At 40.3% G+C, this 23,554-nt stretch overlaps 1 protein-coding gene across 1 annotated transcript in view; it reads left to right on the top strand.

Moving 5' to 3' along the window:
* Positions 1-1,750: 1,750 nt before the first annotated feature.
* stk17a (serine/threonine kinase 17a) overlaps positions 1,751-23,554 on the top strand; it is a 34,628-nt gene continuing 12,824 nt past the window's right edge. The window contains exons 1-2 of the mRNA XM_030756756.1: positions 1,751-2,207; positions 16,156-16,368. Of these exons, the coding sequence (XP_030612616.1) occupies positions 2,026-2,207; positions 16,156-16,368 (395 nt within the window). The 5' untranslated portion in view covers positions 1,751-2,025. The remainder of the gene's footprint in view (positions 2,208-16,155; positions 16,369-23,554) is intronic.

The raw sequence follows: 23,554 nt of genomic DNA on the forward strand, positions 1-23,554 counted from the left end.
ACTGCTCTGGGAGTGAGATGGATTAGTACTCCAGTCATTGTTTGCATCTTATCCACACATCTCTCCTTACACAAGGACAAGGCTGTGATTTTGTTGCTCTCTCCATCTTTTTCTACAATCATTTCTACTGTTATTTCTACAGTGTTGTATTTATAAGCAAGGGGAAGTCCTGAAACTTTCCTCGAATGTTTTCTTTCTAATTTTTTTTATCATGTAATAAGGAGAATCAGTGGAAGAGTTTGCCTTCACTTTTGAAGCCTTTGTGTTTTTATGTGTCTTTTCTATTCTCTAATAAGCTGGCTGGTTTTCTGTCGCTTACTGCACGGAAACGGTGCTGTCTGTTTGCTCACTATTCCTCTTTTTTTCTCTTCACCGCTGTCGCTGGTGGCATTATTGAGGTCTGTGTCGGTTATTCTTCCATGTCACAAATGGCTCACTCTGTTATAAATTTTAGAGCCACCTGTTTGCAGCAAGTACTCTGTTCTTTGGGAAGTTTATGACAATGCATAAAATTAAGAGATTTTCGTATGTACTTTGGGAAACATGTAAAGACAGCATACAGATGTGTTGTTTTTGTCGGGTTGATATGTTGAATGCATACACTGTAGATCTTAAACACTGATATTTATTGTGGGGAAATAATGATTAAAATGCTTCAGTAACACGTAAGTGTAAATGTGCTGAGAAGCTATACAGGCTTAAACAGGATATGAAAATTAAAGAATGATCTTCTGAAAGTCAGGTGGTGAAAAACTGTAGCTGCTGTTTTGGTTTTCTTTAAGTTTTTTTTTTTTTTTTTAAGTAAAGCGGAAGACCAGGTGGTGACAATATTTCTGGGAGGTGACATTAAAGCATGGATATTATTTTCCTTTTGTTTCCAGTTTCATGCGTGTGTATTATACACATATGTACATAATGTTGAGGGTACAGTTCATATTTGACTGAGAACAGGTTTCTAAATACTCAGGCTGTTCTATTGCTCCACCTTATCATACGGATCTCAATAAAATGGTCACTTTGTTACTGTGCTGTGTGCGTTTATTGTGCAGCCTAACACACACACACACAGGAGAAAAACAATTTCAAACCAAAACTCTTGAAGTTATTTTATGTCTCTGTGGCTGTTTTCCATGTCTGTGATCATTTTAGTTCCCCTTTGTGTTTTATTTTATTAATTTAATTTATTCCTTTATTTGTCCCTCTGTTCTTTTTGTGCTTCTTCACATACACTTTTGTGTAGTTTTGTCTGTAGTTTCTCAGTTTCTCTGTAGTTGCTCTGATTCTCTTTGGAGTCTTCTGCATGTGTTTGTGTTTGTGTCGTTTCTCTAGTTGTTTGCATCCCTGTATGGCCGCTTTGTTTCTCTGTGTACTTGTTTCTGGAGCTGCTTTGCTTCTCTTTCTAATCTTTTACATCTCTTTCTAGTTGTGTGTCTTTGTGGTCGCTTCATTTCTCTTCATACTTGCTTTGTTTCTCTTTGTATTTTGTTGTTATTTGAAGGACCTACAGTACTATCAGTACCATTATTAAAAGCATCAGACATGGCCAGCTTTGTATATTTTCCTAACATGCAAAAGTGACGTGAATTATGACTGACCCCTCTATATCGTTTTACGTTTTAATTCGCCTCAGAAGGGCGTCTCTCTCTGTAACGCCATTCGATTGGAAGGCTAACCTGTCAATCAACACAAGGTGCCGTGGTCACAGAAAGCGCAGCGTGCAGCGGCTCGGCGTGTCAGTGAGGAGCGAGTGTAGGGACCGCAGACAGTAAGCAGTGTGTGGAGTGAACTTGATCAGAATGAGCTGTGCAGCTGCGTTACTGACGAGAATATGATGAGTGCTGATCTGAACTGAGAGGCCGCCGAGAACAAGTGACTTTTTATGTCGCCCGAATGTTCTTCTTGTTTTTTTGTTTTGTTTTTTTCTGTTGTCCATCGGAGCAGAGTAAGCGGCGTTGTTTAATGTAACTGTGCTGAGCATCAGTGAATTTACTCGAACGTTAACAAACTAACCAATTAACCGACGACATGATCCCCGAATGCCCGCGCGCCGGGGACTCGAGAAGCCGAAGCCGCCTTCATCACAGCGCCGTGGACGGACCGAGCCAGAGCCGCGGCATCAGCGGCTTGTTGTCCGAAATCAGAACCGCCATCAACAACGAACCTTTCACCGACCACTACACCGTAATCCCCGGCAGAGAGCTCGGAAGGTAAGACAAACTGCACACTTGAATGTTGCCATGAATGCAAATTTAGATGAACTTGAGATGTTAGAGATGTTTGTCGCCTGAGTTGTGCCAAAAAGTCATTTCTGATGTTGAGGCAACAGGATTTATGAAGGGTTGTATATAAAATAAAGAAATGACCTGTTTTACAACTATCTTAATGACTCTGCGTTATTGGATCTAAATTATAATCAGTTTAGTCCTTCTTGGACTGATAGAACTGTGATGTTATATTTGTTATATTCTGTCTGGGCCTGATCTGTCTTGAAAATGACATTTAATGTCAATGGCACTTTTTACCTGGAAAATGATATATTATATTATATTATATTATATTATATTATATTATATTATATTATATTATATTACATTATAAAGGATACATAAAAGTCACTTTGCCCAAAACTGATTGAAGCTTTTACGTTGTGACAGGAATGTTCTTTGTGGTTTAAATTAACTTCTAGTCAGGGTGAACATACATCTTACAGAGCTTAGGAACACTTGTAGAAATAGTTTCCTGCACCAGTGGTAGAAGAAATGTGAAGGCACAGATGCTGTAAAATTAGAAGTCAAATTCCTGCATTAAAAATGTAATTGAAGTAAAAATATGCAAGTAATGCAATGAAAATGTGCTCTAAGCAGTCTGCAGGGTCCACGCCAGACCTTATGAACTTCATGAACAAGCAGCTTTGGGGGGGTGGGCATTTGGCTTAAGTCGCAAAAAATGCACTTACACACACTGTGCACAATTACAACAGTACAGCAGAGTGCCCTCAGAGGGAAATGTAGCCACAGTTTGAAACGTGCAGAAATATCAGTGTGAGATTGCAGAGACAAACAGAGATTTTCTGGGTGCAGATGTGGATCAATGAGCTCAGCACACACTAGCACAGCTGACTGAGCAGAATATCCCAACACATTTCCATTTGTTTTGCAATTTTCTAGTAGGGTCAAGCTTTAAAACTAGCTGCACCAGCTGCTGAATGACCTGAGGGGTACGTCCCAAAGTTTGACCTACACAGGCCCATCCACTCACTGTCCTCAGTCTCCTGGTTACCGTGATTGCTGCAGAAGAACTAAAGTACTGTTAACTGCATAATTAAATTGAGCTCACACTGCAATAATTTAATGGTGATATAGGTGTTTACGTTTTTCATCAACAAACTGTGTCAGTTAATGTAACCTACAGTTGTAGTAGTGTTTCAGTAGAATTCAGGTGAGGGGGGGCACAGTCACTTCACTGGGTGGGCCTGGACCCCTGAGGCCTGTCAGTAACGCCACTGTTTTACTTGTATTTGATGCAGGCTTTTATAATGAAAGTACAGAGTCACCCTTTGCATAATCAATTAAGAGCTACTATAAATCTATAGAGCTTGGGAATTGCAGTGCATTCTGGGTAGTAATTGCCATGTTGTTGTTCATGCAAAACCAAAACAGGGACAGATGCCGGTGGGTAATAGAAGGGAAACACCTCAATGATCTGTGAGACGATCAGCAGCATGATGGGCTACAGAGAGAAGCTAAACAAACAAGACAAAGAAGTGCTCTTTGGAGGGGTTGATCCATATGAACACTTTATTTTGGGGAGCTATCAATGCTCATATTCCCCAACATTTTATCAAAAAGCATTTGTGGTGAGCACCTGCACGTTAAACATGTTAAAAATTATAAACGGCTTCATGTGCATGGGACTCAATCAGCCACTGAGTCGTGACTTTGCAATACATGCACACGTTTTTGCATCTCTTGCCTTGCAAAGACACTTTGTATATAGTTTATTTTATATCGTATTTAATAGTTGCACATGCATATAGACTGTGCATGCATATGCATAGTCTATATGCAAAGCAATATTAATTATATCACTGGTAGCTGATAATAGCGCTCAAAACATGTAAGTGATCTCTCCTGATTGTTATCTGCCCCTTCATTTTGCCAGATCAGGTCACATATGTGCAGTTGTCATTTTACAACACAACAACTCACCATTCTGATGAGTTACTAATGTGCACAGTTTAACTGTCAAACCCAACAGCAGCGTCTGCCTCTGTATATTCTGTTATCAACTCGGACTAATGTGAACAACAGTCCCATAATGCACTATGTTGGTGGCGTCACGATCCTGAGCTCTATAGTGCAACTTGCATCAAATTCTCAAGTGTACTTAAACACTGACCGTTATCATCACTCTGGATATCAGCTGTCAGAAGCTGTTGTTTACTAGTGGCACCCGTGTCAGTATACGGGGATGAAAATCCCTCTTTTCGTGCAGTGATACTTCTGTATAAAATGCAACTTTCATATGCTTTCTTACATCCAATAACATGGACGTAAGCAGCTTTGTACTCCTTTTAACTTAATTGTACTTACGGCACTGAAACATCAACACATTAAAAACACAACCACAATGTTGCCACGACCTAGCTTCTCCCGGCCTGCAGAGGCTAACCTCACTGACAGGCTGCTACAGCTACCGTCTTATTCCCTTACACACTTAGTGTACAGATGTGTGCTTCCAGCTGAATCTGCAAATACAAGTAACATTCAGGCGCAGTGAAGACACAGTGCACGACCTGCCTACTAGTTTGCACCTGAGTCGCAGCAGAAGTCCACCCCCGAAGCAGCTGGGGCACCTTGACATCAGCAGTTCCACCTGTAGTGTTCTTCCACTTTACAGTCCACGTTACAAAATAATACATCACAAAATCCTTGTAGTTGCCAAAAATATCCAAGATTAACACAAAAGTGGCCACATATTTCGGGCGTGCCATATATAGAAATACTCAAGCGCCTGACTTTTATATTTAGTTCCATTCAGTCACCTTATTAATTTCATGAGGCTTAAACAGTTGACTTGGTACATTGTGTTTGGACTAAATAAAACCGGTATTACATTTCATGCTGATTCACCTGATTTTGTTATATCATTGTGATCAAGTACAGCTCAGACATTAGCAGGTGAATAACACACATTGCTTTGTTTGAAAGTCAAATCCACTGTATGCCAGGAATCTGGCAGGTGTGTGGGTGTGCATTCGTGCGTGTGTGTGTGTAACTTTAGAGCAGACCAAAAGCTTAAATATTAGAGGAAATGCCACTGACAGCTGACCAAAGCCAATCCACGTTTGAGTAGAATATGCTTTTATCGGGACTAACCATCAGCAGACTGACTTTCTTCATGTTCTTAGAGAGGATTAGTCCTCTGTCAGCTCTTTGACAACAGTGGTGTGTGTGTGTGTGTGTGTGCATGCGTGTGTGTGTGCATGCGTGTGTGTGTTGGTACAGTCTTAGAGATTAAAAACTACTTTAGCCAGCAAAATCCTATTGTTAAGCTTGGTTAACCTTGTGTGTTTTAAGAGGTCTAGTAGTACGAGAGTATGATCAAGAATGTTAGAAAATATTTGATTCACATTATTAGAGTCTGGCACTGTAATCAGTTGCAGTGAAGAATAAATACTTTAAAATACTTAAAACAATTTTTGGACCTGCCATGGTTTACACAGTCAGCTCCAGATGAGATAACATGAAATCAGCATAACTTGGGGAATCACCATCTCCAAATCTGGTTATATTATATGATGATGGTGGTTGGGAAATAAAATGTTACACCTCGTTTTCAGATTAATCCCGTCCATGCTGAGCGGGCGATGCCCACTTTTTGGGAGGCCTGAGCACTAAAGCACCTTTACCCCTGATTATCTAGAATCTGATTGAAGAGCCCATAGTTTTAACAATTGTGAACAGTAGCCCATATGAGTTATCTATACAACTGACAAAGAAAAATAAAAAATAAAAAATTGTGGGACCTTCATGCAGCTCTGCAGCAGCACCACCTGGATTCACTCCATTCATTGATTTTGATGCTGTAAGGAGATCTTCATACATATCCCACAGATTTCTTTATTGGCACTTAATCAACACTGGATGGGTATTTAAAAAACATTAAAAAATGTATGGGTACCCTCAGGAGATTTAAAAGAAATGGTTCTCACAGTAGGGTCAGAGGGTGTGATCACACCACCAGAATCTGTGTATACACTCAAGTCTACTTAACCCAAATAGATATATTAATATGTCCTATTTTAGTTTCTATCAAAAAATGATGGTCAATCCATAAGAAATGGTTCAAATTAACCCCTTTCTACACAATATTTTTAGTGTTGATTGATGCTTGTATGTAGTGTGTAATGTATAAAATGTATATGGTGGCACACCAACACAGGTTTTCTTCCTCAAACTGAGAAGTGTTGACCTAACTGAATACATATTTTCATTTGACATTTTAAATCATAATATGGTACCTACTATGTGTTGACAGTACACACCACACTTGTAATAATCATAGTTTCTCAGTTATGAAGCTGTTTGTCAATTTTTGAACAATAAATCAACACGTTGACCTTGAAGACCTTGGTGGATGTGAGGCACATTTTAATTGCTTGTTAACATGAGTCCATGCTGCACCCCTACAACGTTTAATCAGAATCAATGAGCTATCACGGTTACAGACAGAAAGACACACACAGGCACACAATGCTACCAAAAACACAACCTTCTTGGCAGAGGTAATAATAATAATATTAATATTTGTAATAATGAAACAAGTATTCCAATGTCAAGTAAAATAAAATTTAAAATGGCTTAATAAATGCACTCAAAAATATCAAATGACCCGACAAGTGGCAGCATAAACAAATATGTAGGACTGCCTTCATTCATTTGTGCAATATCAAAGAAATTAGAAACATCCTGCAATAAATGTATTACTGAGTAATGCATTTATTGCATTACTCAGTATGCAATGCATTTAGTCTAGAGTGGATAATTGTCATTTATTGTTATCAGGCTGCTCTAAAAGCTCCCTGAAAAGCCTTCAGCTGATCCAAAATGCTGCAGCTAGAGTACTGACAGGGACTAGAAAGAGAAAAAACAAATCTTATATTAGCTTCTCTTCATTGACTCCCTGTTAAATTCAGTACAGTAATGTGGATTAATCAGGCCCCAGCTTATCTTCGCTCTCAGACTGCAGGGTTGCTTTTGGTTCCTAGAATTTGTTTAAAAGAATGGGAGGCAAAGCCTTCATCTACTGGGCCCTAACCTGTTTTACAAGCTCCCACATTGCATTTGGGAGACTGACACTCACAATTTTAAAGTTATGCTTAGGGCTGGATCATGTGACCCTGACCATCTTTAGCTATGCTGCAGTGGGCTTAAACTGCTTAGGGGCTTCTTCTGAGTGTTTCTTGTTCACTCATTTCTTTTCACTATCTGTGTGTTTATAGACACGACTGCATTTAATCATGAGTTATTGTTAAACGCTGTCTCTCTCTCTCTCCCATAGTTTGCCTTTTGTCCTGTGTCCCTCTGCTCTCCTCTCTTTCCTCACACCCCAGCTTTTCACTGAAGATGACTGGTCCTCCCTGAGCCTGGTTCTGCAAGAGGTTTCTTCCCATGAAATGGGAGTTTTTCCTCCTCACCACTGCCAAGTGCTTGTTCAAAGGGGTCATTTGATTATTGGGGTTTCTTTCTGCTATTGCAGGTCTTTGCCTTAAAATAGAAAGTACCCTCAGGTGACTGTTGTGAATTGGTGCTATATAAATAAAATTGAGAGTGGAGGGCCACATTCACAGACCGCTATAACTGGAAGTCTTTTTGCCACCAAAAGAGCAACCCGGTATCATGGCAAAGTGTGTAATAGACTTAATTAAAGAGAAACACGCACATCCACAAAAAAATAAAACTGGGTGCTGGATCCGAACAGAACTCAGTGAAAAAGGAGGAGGTCCGCACACCAACAAGCTCCTGGAAATATTTTAATCCATCGGTATTTCAGAAAGTAGTAACGTTTCGGGCCGCAATGCCCTTCTTCAGACTTAATTAAGAAATGCTACACACCTGCTTAAGTATCCTCCCTTCACCCGAAAATTGGGTAAAGGTGCCATTCAATGTCCGCATAAAAAATAGGACAAAGACAACTTAATATAGGATGTACCACACTGGGCTGTCACAAAACACATAGGAAAGACCATTTATCTAACATCACATCAGCGTAGCATACCTCAAATACAATTAAAAATACATAATACAATGCTCGTCACATACAATACAGGCCATTAACAATATACACCAAATACATATACTCAAAAAGTCCCACAGTCCAGTCTCATATACATATATACACACACCTGTTATGGGTAAAGAACGTCTATATCAAATTGGACAAATTATTGTCCCATCCCCAGAGGTCACATAACCCTATAGCCCATTTGCACCAGAAGTGGCAGCTGACCAAAAAGGATCATTATAGAAAAGGTCTTACATCAAACTCTTCATTGAGTCCAAACGGAGAAAGTGTACTGAGAGTGAATATCCAATAAGCTTCTCTTTGCAGTAAGACAGAATTAATGTCACCTCCGCGTGGTGATGGAGTGACCTTTTCAAAGTGTGTAATAGAACCACCTGTCCTCTCCAGGAAATTGTGTAGATGTCACATTTTGCCTGTCGTGAGATGGACACGCAGCTGAAGTTGCAGTAACTTGCGTTACCACCAGGGTGTAATATTTTATAGCCAACAAGCTAGATGGCTGATATGTATGTAAAATGGTCTCCATACACTAATCGTGCCGTCTTCTGTTGTTGTTAAACAATATTCGTGTGATAGGATTCATAGGATGAGAAACTTATTAATGTCATGTATTCTTAGAAAGTGTAAATGGTATCATTTGTCACTGGATGAACTTCCTTTTGCTGCTACACACATGCTCGGGCCGTGAACACACTCTAATTCTGCGGGACACACTGCGCATTTATCTTTTGTATACTTCATACTCTGTACTTCTGGTCTTTGGTTAAAATGAGATGCCAGATTTGCCAGCACCTTTTAATGTGAAGTTCTGGTACCAGTGATCACTGAAATTGCAGATATGACACTTTTAGACCGGGACTTGGACCTGAAATAACTGCCTAGAGATTTTACCAAGATAGCTGCTGAGTGGTAAGTCCTAGAGTGACTTTGATTATAACACTCACTCATATAAAGCTACAACCTTAGCCACGCAACAAAGGCTCTGTGTCCTCATGTCACTTTGCATTGCATGACCTGACATTGTGACTGAGATTAGCTGCTACAGAACAACATGAAAGCTTACATTAATCTGCAGAGCCACTCCGGCCTACAGCACTGTAGAAGATCAGCTGACAAAAGGTTGTGTGTTCACGTTTATGCTCACCAAGGCACTGCTCAGTGGTTTGCTGTAAACACAGTCATAAGTGTGGATATTATTCCACTTTGTGGTTTATCTCTGGAGGGGAGATTGGAGTCTCAAACTCTGAAGCCTGATCACAAAACTATTTCTTTTTAGGTTACTGACTCAAGATCTAACTGGGTTTAAAAAAGTATGTTTAGAAGCTCCACACTAACCTCAATTTGTACATGCAAGTTGTTAATTTTTAGGGGGTGGGGGCAAAAATTGCTACAGAGTAGTACTGCAATATTATTGAGTTACAAGGTGTTCAATAAAGACCTATTTTTTTTTACTTTATAGCTGCTTCTGACAAGATGTAAGATATGGGCCCAACTGTGGCAAGAAGGCAGCTTAAGGCTAGATGGTTCAAATGCTCCATTTGGTTTGACTCAGAATGCCAAGTTGGGCACACACTTAATGCATGTGAATTATACTATGATTTGGACAATTTTTAAACATGATGTCTCTGAAACAGTAAGCAAAAACAAGAAGAGAAACGGTGATGGAAATGTTTGTGGCATGAAAGATTATTGATGAGATGAGATCAGAAATACTGGTAACACTTTATTGATCTTTGAAATTGTTTGGAACAGACAGCATCTGGTTATCAAAATCCTCTAGAAGGTACAGTCAGCTGTTAAACGGGTGAGACAAAGTAATTTTAGAGTAGATCCGATAAAGGTGATTCACTGAAAAGGCTCGTCTAGCACAGCACCGAAAGTCTAAGACTAGACAGCAGGAAAAGTTTGCTCTCCTTGCTGTGCACCAGAAACATCGGCACACTATGAACTTCCAGGAGGGTGACCGGTTGCAAGACACATGCCAAGGATGTGGTCAAGTGGGTGAAGAAAGGAAAAGAATAACTCACTTAAGCAGAAAAACATGCATGCTAAAGGCATGAACTTTGCTGTCACACAGAGACTAATCCCACTAGTGAAAGTGATCACAGCCACTGAATCAGGTATCCAAATTAACATCATTTTGGATGAGGAAGTGGAGCAATTCGGATGAACGTTTCAGCCTGCCTCAGCAATGCTAAGCAGCCATTATCAGCATCAAGGTGAGGAAGGCATTTATGTCACTTGGTAAGGATGAAAACATCACCATCCTTCTGGTAGACAAGGGTAGGTGCACAGTCAGACTATCATGAGAAATTTAGTTACAGCTTAGTGATGAAATCCTTATGTGACCCTGGAATGACACCCTGCTGTGGTTACAGGAAAAGTGATAGATTGCCTGAAGGACATTATTGATCATACAGGACATTATTGATCAGGCCTAATACCACAGGTTATACCCAGGGTCTGTATGATTTACCTAAGATACATAAACAGGGTGTAGACCCATTGTCAATATGATCAACTCTGTTACCTCCTCTTATGTACAGATAAACAGAATCAACCTTCTTGAACCAAAGCTTTTATTTACGATACTGTGCAAAAGTCTGGAGCCACCCCTCAGTTCTCTGTGGTTTGGTCCAAGAAGCCAGACTGTCTCTTTAAAGTGGCTGTGAGCGATTGTTCTCCCGGCTTTCTGAAGGCCTTTTAATGTTTTTCTTTGGACATTAGCTGATTTTTTTTTTTCTTTCTTTTTTGTCTTTTCAGTCAAGTCCTTGTGTACGATCATTTTCAAAGAAATGTTTTTTTGTTTGTTAAGCCACTTAACATTGACCTATGAATCATTCAACCATAAAAAAGCGCCTAACCTAAGTGATACTACTGTTGCATCTACACATGACATATAACTTAGCAAAGAACCAATTTTAAACTGTATCTTTAGGCATATAGATGTTGAAAAATGCCAAAGATAGTGTAGTTTGACAGACACAAATTAAGTAGGTAAATTTTTATTTATATAGCATGCAAGTTATTTGAGTATTAGTTTATGTCACCATGGATTGAGAGGGTACTGACCAGGAAAGAAGTCTCTGCTCGACTGAAATTTGCAGCTGCCCACTCTTGAAGCAGGCTTATTTAAAGGCAGGGCTCTATTAGTAAGTCCTTCTCTATTCATAGTTATTTATACAGACACATGTCCAGTCATTACTGAGCATTCATTAACTACATTGGACCTAATCCAGGTGTTTGGTTTGAGCTCCTCTGTGACTGTCAAAGACCTGAGTCCAGTAGCTGGTTTGTGTTGCTTCAACAAGGCATTTTCACCCAGAGAGCTGCTGCTCACTGGATATTTTCTCTTTCTTGGTCATTCAAGAAATGGTCATTATTTTCTAGCTACAACCCTGGAAGATACAAGTACATTAGCAGTTTCTGAAATACTCACATCTGGCACCAACAACTATTCCATGATCTAAGTCACTTAAATCACCTTTCTCCTCCCTTCTCATTTGACCTTCAGCAAGTTGTCTTGGTCATGTCTGCATGCTTAATCGCACTGAGTTGCTGCCACATGATTGGCTGATTAGGTATTTGCATTAATGAGCAGCTGAACAGGCTGGTAAATGTAAATCCACTGTTAGATAGCACCCTGGAAATCCATCCATTATGTCCAAAGACTGTTTGTTTTTTCCATTAATTGTGACCATGCCATCACTTCTGGCTTGGTGTGTGTTTGCACATATACATGGTTAGGCACACATGCACAAAGGCCGTCTCTTTCAGGGTGTAGCCTGTGAATGAAGCTGCTGGCTTTCGAAATGTGCTGACACTGCTTTAGAAAAGGCTGCGGTGGCCCAGCATGGTTTCTGAAAAGCAGGCCAAACGGCATCTCTCTGCTTTTCCTTTTTTCTTCAGGCAAGACCACTCCTAGACTGTAACACACTGCTTCCACCGGTCTTTGAACCATCACAACTGTGCTGCCAGCACCTTTCCAATGTACTGTAGTATTTTCTGATACCAACTAATGAAGAAACGAATGATCTTTTTTTTTTTTTAATCCTCCTGCTCTCAAACCCAACAACTTCTAATTTTAAATATAAAACTATATTCTTTTCCTATGTAGTTAATTTTGTCTGAACTGCTGACCAAAACATGTTAGTAAAAGTCAGCAAAAATCTAGTAGTAAACAGTAGGTTTCTAGTAAGCTGCCAATCAGTAGGCCCAGTATTGTCCCAGTATCCAGTTTACTGCAATATCCATGTGTGACCACAGTTAAATAAATGAAGGGTTGACAAAATAAAAAGGAAATACCATAACTGCTCAGTGTGGTTGACAGAAAACCTCTGAGTACAGGATCTGAGGAAGCTTCCTGTAACAGGAAGGCATTGAATTGCTTTCTAATATATATCTTTCAAAGAGCTTAATGAAAGCACATGTGAAGCAGGGGCCTGTATGCTATAAAGGAGTTATGAGACCAGCTTCAAGATGAACACAATATTATCAAGATAACAGGCATAAAGTAATATTAACTGGCATTTATATAGTGCCTTTCTAGTCTCTCTGACCACTGAAAGTTATTTAAACTTGTGTGTATGTCTCTGTCATGGATGGCTGATTTAGAGTAACCTCACATTATCCTGTGTATGGCAGTAATTAATTAGATTGCACAGTTACCGTATTTTTCGGACTATACGTCGCTCCGGAGTATAGGTCGCACCAGCCAAAAAATGCATAATAAAGAAGAAAAAACATATATAGGTCGCACTGGACTATAAGTCGCACTTTTTTTGGGGGGGGGGGGGTTGATAGAATCCGAGACTCAGAGCACAAATTCCATCTTGAACGGCAATTTAAAATAATAATGGATTAAAGAACAGGACGAACACGGTTACACCTACGTTATGCTAACGTAGCACATTCAGCTACATGACGCACAACGAACACGTGTTCGGTATTGTTACGTTGTAAACACACTTCCAAAGTCAGCGATATTCACAACAAAGGTCGTCTTTATTAACAGAAAAACGGCTGCTGTAGGCCACAGCCACGCCAACCACAACTACAACAGCGGAACAGCAACACACACACAGGCAAGCTCTCGGTCTTTTTCTCTCTCTCCATGCTGCCTTCACGAACCTCCCGAACAGTCCGAAATCCCACAACATCAACACGCTCTCTAACTAAGAGAATCGCTACAGTATGTTAACGTAACATTAAGTTATTCAGATAACCATAGCATAAAGAACATACTAACAAGTTAACCAAACCATCAATCCATTGAATTCTTCATCCTCGGTGTCACTTCTAAACAATTCCGTACACTCCGTAGACGAAGCGCCGCTTCCTCTTCTGTGTCGCGTTAGTCAGACTCGTCGTCAGCTGCAGTTCCAATTATTCCAGCCTTTCTGAATCCCAACAGGATGGTTTGTCACTGAAGCCCATGTTTTCTTGATCCATCCAATGACTTCCAGGAAATTTGGGTGGCGCATTCTCCCAGTTGCTGTTAAGCTGTGCTCTCCATCCATCATCCACTGCGCCCACAGGTTACGCAAGACTGCCTTAAAGCTGCAGTTCACGGAGATGTCAAGTGGCTGGAGTATTTTGGTTCATGTGTTATAAATGTCACATATACGTCGCTCCGGAGTATAGGTCGCACCCCCAGCCAAACTATGAAAAAAAGTGCGACTTATACTCCGGAAAATACGGTACATGTAAGTTATCCACAAAATGACAATGTAGAACTTATATGTTAATGTCAAGCTCTGTATTTTTAGACTCTACTAGAGTAGCTTTGTATGATTCAGATTTCAAAATAATCTTTATTTATGTTAATTTAAGCCACCTTTCCTCTGATTGGCTGCCCAAACAAAAGAGTTAACAGCTGAGTGTCACTTCTGTGGTATCACTTGTACATATACTGACCTTATTATTTGAAACTTTAGCCATGTTTAATATGAGCATCCACAATTGGAACAGTTTCCAATCATGGTAAAAAGAAAGTACACCCTCTGTCAGCTCCAAGCTTGAAGCAATTTCTGATCTAATGACTATGGAAAAAGAAGAAGCTGGTTGCACTAATAATTGATGTATAGCACGTTTTTACTATGACATTTCATCTCACTAGCAGAAAACATCAGTGCTGAAATCTGTAGCTCCCAACAGCATCAGCCCCATGACTCTCACATGAGTTCAGCTGAGAATGAAGCTGCTCGGTCCACTGCTTCAGGCCCGGGGGTGCTCATCAGACACTGTATAAGTCTAAGAAGTCTTTGTCATTTTATTTTAATTTCACAGCTTCTCTTCTTGCGCTAAGTTGTGGTTTGCTGATCATCTTCTTTTTACAGCTGTACCTTCAACCAAGATAAAAACATCTCTTGTAGCTTTTATGGCTCTAAACCCAGTCCCGCAGCACACACACTCTCTCACACACACACACACACACACACACACACACACACACACACACACACACACACACACACACACACACACACACACACACACACACACCTGTGAATTGAAAACAAAATCAAATATTTGGCATTATTTTAGTTTTAAACTGCAAAAAGAGGGCAAGACAAGGGACGTAAATGAAGCATCTAACTGAAAGATGACTTGGTATTGGAGAAGAGCTAACAGCACACTGCTGCAGGATAGCTTTTTAGATCAGATGTTAGTTGGACACAGGAATTGATACTTCTACACTGCTGAAAATGGGACAGCCCCTAAGTTATCAAAATGAACCTTTTAACAATCTCATTATTGTCAAGTAGCAACAACTGATATAACCTGCAGGTTGTCAGTTTTTCTGACAAAAATATCTGCTACCAGATTGTGCTGAACTTTGCTAAAAAGAGTGTCAGAATACAAGAATCTCTTGCTGTACACAACCTTGTATTCACTTTAATTTACATATTCAAGCAAAAATACTTGCACTGTAGAGCACTTATATTACACTTTAATACTGGATGTAGAGGAGCTTACCACCTGATCTTTTAGGTGACACAAAGCCAAAGCAAACATCATGCGGTGTGTCTAATTTTAAGGAGCTGAAACCCCGAATCAGTGTCATTTGTTCATATTTTGTCTGTGTTCTCTGTTGAGACAGTATGCAGTGGCCAACAAGACCCAACCAATTAATTCAGAATGGATCAGTGGTTTTGTAACCAGCAACCTCCTCACTAGCTGCTCCATATTAAATTTGTGAATAAGTAAATATCCATGTTAGCTGAAAGTATTACATTGTTACTGTTTTTCTTTGGCCAGTAAGTCTCCATCACCAGATATGTATGGACATGCTGCCCAGGAGAGGTCCTTCTGGGTTAGCTGGTGTACACATGAGAGCACCTTCCAGTCTGCATATCCAACAACATTCACAGCCTAGTTCCAAAAATATGTTTAACCTGTGTTAAACATCAACTTAACACACATTTATTTTGACGTACCACCCACAGAGGGGGGGCTGTGGCTCAGGTGGAGGTAGTGCAGGCTGTTTTCTAATCTGAAGATTGAGTGTTAGATCTCTGCTGGTCTGCAAGTCCAAGCAGAACTAGAGATCTGAGCAAGATACTGAACTTCAAATTACCAACCAAGTGCTTGAAAGGCATTAAATAAAGTGCTGTGTGAATGTGTATATGAATGTTCCAACCCAGTTCTCCACTTGGACTGCAAGAATCTTGGAGCTTCTTGCAGTCCAAGTAATAACTGTGTTAATTAACTGATCACAAGTTAAAGTGTGATTTTGTGTTTTGCTATAAGTAAATGGGTTCATCATCCACATGTGGTCTCAGTGTTATGTTCTCACCTGCCAGTGGCAGCTGTGTATTCAGTTCTGATGGCCGTCCTGTCTTTCAGGGGAAAGTTTGCTGTGGTCAGAAAGTGTGTGGAGAAGTGCACGGGTCATGAGTACGCTGCAAAGTTCATGAGGAAGAGACGGAAAGGGCAGGACTGCCGGATGGAGATCATCCATGAGATTGCAGTACTTGAGCTGGCCAGAGCCAGCCCCCGCGTGGTCAACCTCCACCAGGTCTATGAGATGGCTTCAGAGATGGTGCTGGTTCTGGAGTTGTGAGTATCCATCTTAAATACTGTAACTAAATGCTCAAACAAGCCAGAAATTTAAGCTGCTCGATATTTTGAATCCTCTTCTTTCATGTTTGAAAATTGAAACCAAGTCATCATTGTTGTGGTGAAAACAGGCCGAGGCATTTAAAGGGAAAGACACGGCACTCAGAGAGTTCTGACTTAAAATCTATGTGAGATTTCTGCAACAGCAAAAAGACTTCAACGGGCAAAAATAGCATTTTGAAACTTTTTGGTGGCAAATCAGCAAATACCTTAGAGTGTATGCTGTACATACTGTTTTTATCCTGGTGAATTGAAGTTAATAATTATTTAGCTCCAAGATAATGGCCCCAATAAGTGCCCAGAAGTACTCCAAAGTGGCCAGACTTGAGTTTTAGAAGGTCTTTGAGTGTTCACACAGCCTTTTATACATTTCATAAATTTAGATTTTAGGCTTTTTGTTTGCTTTCTTGAATGTGTTGTGTCAAACCAAATCTAAACTACCTGTTCGAAACGGTAAGTTGTAGTAATTCATCTCAAAATGTTACAGTATCTTGAAAAGGTCATTTTTTTCCCATTATTTAAAACAAAACAGTAAATCCAAGAATCCAGTACCTCGAATTGTTAGAATATTTCCTAAGGGTAATGAAGAGAGGATTTAAATCCAGAAATGTCATCTTCTGAAAAGTATGTTCATCCACACACCCACTACCTGGTGGGAACGCCGTTACCAGCAGATGCAGTTATGAAGTGCTCTAAAATCTCCTGGTAGACGCTACACTGATTGATAAAACACATTGGACCATTGATCACCTGCACCAGCAGATGAAATGATGCCCCAAATCATCACCGACTGCAGAAACTTCACACTGGATGTGAAATAGCTGGGATTCTGTGCTTCTCCCCTCTTCTTCAAAATTCACTTCCATCTGAAAAGAGGACTTTGGGCGTTTCTGACGTTGTCTTTGGTTCAGGAGTAGTTTGATATTTAAGAATGTGACAGTTGTAACCCCCTTTCCCCAGGACATCTGTGTGTGATGGCTCTCACACCAGCCTCCACATTGCCGTGGAATAGTACACTTATGGATTTGTGGAACTAAACTCTGTACACGGTAGTGAGACACAGATTGGTCTTTAGTGTGAAAGGGAAGCAGGATTGGAGTTTTTGTAGCCCTGCCTAGCTTCAGGCCAAACTCTAATGCTCCAGTAAACACCGGCTATTCCAACAATGTGCTCTGCTTTTTTCTTATGTATACACACACAGTTTGTATTGTAGGATATGGACGGCTTATAGTTGAGAGGTGAGGAGGACAGACGGACTGACAGCAGTAACACAGAATAAAGACCAGCTGCTCAGTTTGACCAAGTGTGTGGGATTCATACAAATATATGGGATACTGAATATTTTTGGCTACAGTAGCTGCATGAATTGTTGATGATCTCATCTCAGTGGTCATATTTGGGCCATGCTTGACCTGGTTCTAACAGTACGTGTGTGCGTGTGTGCGTGTGTGTGTGTGTGTGTCTGTCAGTTCATGACATGCCAGGCCGATCAAGAGGGTCTCTCTCACTTCCAATTTTCTGTCTATCCCTGTCTCGATCCCTGCAAATGCCATATTGAATTTCGCCTGCATGCCTCACCACAGTGAATCCCACCTCCCCCTGCTACTCCCCAGCACCCATGCATGCATACACACAGACACACAACATGTCTGTTTAAAAAAGTTCAGAGCAAACTGCTGGATTAGATGGTACTGACACATTCTGGATGAGCTGTCATTTATTCACAGAACCTTTGACAGTGCTCAGGATTATACCAGCATTTTCACTGCACAGACAAAGTACATGTCAATCCTCCCAACTGATTGTGGTGTTTGGACAGTGCAAATGTGCACAACACAAATGCCCAACACGCAAAAACCATGCCATTATTCTGAAATCTAACTGCGACTTTGATTCAGCTGAGGCAGAGGTGCTTAAAGCTTCAAAGACTAATGTGACCCCTGGATGCGCGACTAACACATTTCACACTGTCTAGTTGTTGTGACAAGCCTACAATGACCATTTCTGCATCAGGACAGAGGTCATGAAAAATCTCTGACCAAAACTCACAGCAGCCGGTGTGTTTTTGGTGCCTAATTTTTAAATGGCCAAAGAAATTTAATGCACCTGGCCCCAACCTGGGTCTCTGATTTTACTCTTTGTGTTGAGTGAGATGTAATAGAGTTTAGGTGCTGCCAGTGTTTCACAGATTATAGCGTTTTACAGGATTATGTGCTGTCAGCAGCACATGCCATCAGTGCAATCTGTCCAGTTAAGGAGATCCCATAAGTTCCTTTTTTTTTCTTTAAGTGCTCCAGTAAGCCCATCCTCCCCCACCTCAGTCTGTAATCCCAGTCCCAGCCATTGTTCATAGAAAGGCTAATAACAGAATTAACTGCTGTCCCGAATGAGGATGGGTCTCCACATCTTACACACACACCACACTGCACTCTGGTTGGTGTTGTAAATGCATTGTTATTTTCATATAAGGAAAAATGCAGATGTGATAAATGTTGGTATATGTCTCTGTTCGTTTATTCATTCGTGTGTGGCGTTCAGCTATTTCTATTCAGCTTATAATTAGTGTTGGATCAGGTGACCGTGAATTTTGCTCTAGGCTCAGGCTGCCCTCTTTTCACTCTCCATGTGTTTGTATGCCATGATTGCATTCATTAATTTTGTCTACACTCTCTTATAGTTTGACTTGTCCTGATTGCTTTTTCCCTCTCTAAATTCTCCTTTTATCGCTATTTCTTTTCACCCCTTCAAGTGGTGATGGCCAACGATTTCCCCTCCATGAGCTTGTTTCTGCTGGATTACTCTTCTTATGAAAAGGAAGTTGGTTGTAAAATTGTTTGATTTTTATCTGATATTGTAAGGTCTATAAAGCACCATGTGAGGACTGTTGTGAAGTGGTGCTATGTAGATGAGATTAAATTGAACTGAAACTAAATGCTGCTCAGTTGGTCTGTTTTTAGGCGTGTCAGACCATTCTCGAGGAAACTCTAACTTCCATTTCTCAAATCATTGAAACGTTGTGGGCTGCTTGTGTTCTCTGTGGCCTTCATCAGATTCTAGTGCACCAAATGTGTCTGATTTTTTTCCAGTTTTTGGAGATTTAAACCAACTTCCCCAGTTAATGTAGTTATTCACACACTGGCTGTGTCATTTTATTCAACACTATGACTCTTAACATTTTTGAAAACACACAATTTTCAACTACCACTTCCAGTTATTATTTTAACTGTCTTAAATGTCTTTCAATGAATTTCTAATTAAATGTTACTGAACTATATGAAAGAGTGCACAGGCTTTATATGGAAATGTAAGCTGTTCAAGATGGAGATGGCTCACATTGATTCAATGAATGTTTGCTCCATTCAGTCCATATTCCGTCCCCGGTTCTCTTCTCTATCCTTTTATAATGGGGGGGGGAAGTAGAGCAGAATGCTTCCATTCTTCCTCACAGGGGATGTTGACAACATAGTCTTGGACGGCAGCTGACGGATATTTCGGGCAGTGGGGCAAATGGTGATGGTAGATTGAAGGATAGATGGAGGGAGGAGGGGGCAGATATTCTACAAATGAAGGTCATAGAAATCTGTTCGTGACATTGCGAAGGGGGGGGGGGAGCGGGGAACGACACTGAGGCATGAATAGTGTAAACGTGATGGAGAGAATGGGGAACCAGAGAGAGGACAGTCACCCACAGAGAATGAATGAGAGCAATAGAGAGCTTCATGGCCTTGCTGCTGGCTGAGCTCCAACCGGGAGTTCATTATATATTGAGCCGCACGAGTGCATGTGACCAGTCAAAGCATGGCTCCTCGCCCAGTCAGTCATACTGAAAAACACAAAAACATACTGATATTCACACTCATAAAGTGTTTTGCTGCTGTAAAGGTTGTACTGCTGAAATCCTCTGACTCCTGCTCAGCTTGCACAGGGACTGGCTGCTGGTCTCTTTTCCTCTTACTTTCTACAGTCTGTTAGTCAGAACTGACACTGTGTTAAATATGTTAAATACTTTGACTGTGTGACACCCAACGCCAGACAGCTGAAGGGTGGATGACAAATACATGCTTTTACCAAATAAAGTGAATAACTTCCTGCAACCACTGATCACTGTAACTGTATTGAACAGTGCTCAAACAGGAAGAAGTTCTACCTTTGTGCTAATCAACAACTATCAAACCTGAGCTCAGGTTTCCTGAGCAGAGTGAATTAGGGTCCCCCCACAGATGCAGGTGATCTATTAAAAGTGAGCCAGTTTCTGAGCACAGATGGGGTCAGGAGATGTTAGTGCAGTCTAATAGCAACACAAAGCAAATGTGATGAGGATGCAGGTACTTCACTAACCACAGCTTATTAGTTTTTTAATCTGACAAAAATATCAACTTTCTACATGAATATGAGAGAGAATTAACATGCATATTAAATGAAATCACAACATTTATGTGTTCATGGTGACACGTTTTCACCATTGATGTGTTTTTAATTGTTTTTAAACGTTTTTAGATGACAGTGGAGCTCTGTGGCACAGAGGAACCTCAGGCGCAACAGTATTCAGTGTATTAGTAGAAACACTGAGTCATGGTTTGGGTCTGGACACAGAATCTGATAAAGAAAAATCTGCTCATATATTCACTGTTGATCTGTTGTTGGCGGTACAGACAGTAATTAAACAGCTAACACCTTATCATCTTTAATCTTATTATTTTATTATTGGCTGATTGTTTTAATGCTTCTTTTTCTCTTGTCTTTCTTGCATGCTGCTTTAGAGTTAAACATGGCTTTTTATTGGCTTTTACCTGCAAAGTTGAGGAGTCTGTTCTTGGGGATCTGCACAAATTACACATGTTTGGGGTTCACTGAATAAGGGCTTACAATTCGTGCTGGCCTTGGCAGCTTGTTGAAGGTTCATTAATTCGTGATGTCAGGATGCAGACATGTAGACAAGTTACTGAAATGTGAGTTTTTATTTTCCACCCATAAATGGAGCCATTAGGATGTGGGGAAACTCCAGGTTTCTGGACATGAATATTTGATGAGGAGGGCTTCTCTCTCTCTTTTACTTTATTGTTCCTCTGTCACACACATTTGTTTCTGCTGTCTTTCTGGACATAATTTTCATCTGCTGATGCAGTTCTGAGACCCTCCTCTTTGTGCCTATTTTTTGCTCTGTGTATTTAGTGTGTGTGTCTGTGTGTGATTGTGTGTGTGTGTGTGTCTGAAGCAGATCAGATTTTGGGTCCATTATTTAGGTCAGATGACATGTTTTCTTTTTCATTTAAACAAAGCATCTGAAGTTGATGGTAACGGGTGGCCGATCAAAGCTAAATTGATTCATTCCCACAGGACTGTGCTGACATTAATTTCATTAATTACATTATCAACTCATCAATCAAACTCAGACTGCCCTGCGGCCTGTGTCAACCTGACCTCTCACAGAGTCTTCAAAGCCATCGTGATGCTGTCAGGCTTCAGGACCGACAAGTAGGCAGCTGGCCAATCTGTGTTTGTTTGGTATCATATCTGTGGAGGGGTGTCTGTGTGTGTGTGTGTGTGTGTCTGTGCGTGTTTCTGAAAGCATAGGAAGTGAGGCTCCTCGGCCTCTTGTTTTAGTTTACTTGTGTTTAGGAGCAGGGCAGCCCATTACTGAATAATCCTATCAATATTGCTGGATTAAGTTTCACAGCTTAACCCTACACTCTTAACCCGAATTAGTTGAGTTTACTAGAAAATCACGTGGAAACTCGTTGCCTTAAACCAGGGGTAGGGAACTCCAGGCCTCGAGAGCCGGTGTCCTGCAGCTTTTAGATGTGTCCCTGATCCAGCACACCTGACTCAAATGACTGAATTACCTCCTCAGTCTGCAGTCAAGTTCTCCAGAGTCCTGCTAATGACTTCTATATGTGATTCAGGTGTGCTGGATCAGGGACACATCTAAAACCTGCAGGACACCGGCTCTCGAGGCCTGGAGTTGAAGACCCCTGCTTTAAACCATTCTAGTTTTTAGACAAAGATGAAACTAAACATGTTTGTTAGTCTTTACTAAAATTGATTAGCTCATATAAATTTCTTCCTATTTATGTGAGCTAATCAATTTTAGTAAATACTACTAAACATGTTTGATACATTGTACTAAGGTTCTAAGTTAACACAACTAAACATGTTGTATAAAATTACTATTTAAGCTAAACTTATATGTAAAGCAAATAAGCTTTACATATAAGTTTAGGTGTGTTGTTGTTAATATAAGTAATAATATTTCCTCCGATGTATTTAATTACCCTTTTTATTTTCAAGTTGTATTGAAAGCAACACGTGGCTGGATATTGATCTCTTGTAACAGTGTAAACTGAACATTACAAACTTTCTTAATAAATAAAAGTTGTGGCAGAGCTATTGCACTGAACTGCATTAGATAATGCAGATTACCAGTCCGGAGCCCTTGAACTTGCTGGGGTACATGTTGCTGCAGGACTGAGTTTGAATATGCCCCGCCCATTCACTTCAAAGACATAATCTTTAGTAATCTCTGCTTAACAAGTTCATTACACTCTATATTTGAGTAGAAAAGTACAGTTAACTAATTTGATTTAGTAATGGGACAACATTTTTACCAAACATGAAAGAATAAGTAATGATTACTAAAAAGTTTAATTACAATTAATATCTGGGTTAAGAGTGTAAATAACAAATTGTCTCCATTTTTTTATTTGCTTTGTGTTTTGTTTTTTAAGCCATGCAGATTATTGTTCACATTTCTAAGGCTGTTTAACCACAGTGGCAGGTTTGCATTATTCTTCCTTGTGTATTCTCTGGTGAATTTTGAGTTTTACCACTTTGCAGAGTCATAATGTCAGAGTTATAGACGTATCTGACCGCCGCTCAGGTGGAGTTCAGGATTCATCCTGAGGAGGACTGCTTTATGGCAAACTATTCCACTGCATAATCCTGAAATCTGTGTTACAGTTGCACTGAATCACGTGCAGAAGAACACAAGACGCATTTGTCGTCACATCCTGAATTATCTGCTACGCTTGATGTAACCTGACTGACCAACACCACAGCCACTGTGCACCTGTCCAACACAGAGCTGTAAATTCATCACAGTGCTGCAAACAGATCTGTTTATCTGCAC

The sequence above is a fragment of the Archocentrus centrarchus genome, chromosome 20 (genome assembly GCF_007364275.1).
Source record: "Archocentrus centrarchus isolate MPI-CPG fArcCen1 chromosome 20, fArcCen1, whole genome shotgun sequence".
Lineage (NCBI taxonomy): Eukaryota > Metazoa > Chordata > Actinopteri > Cichliformes > Cichlidae > Archocentrus > Archocentrus centrarchus.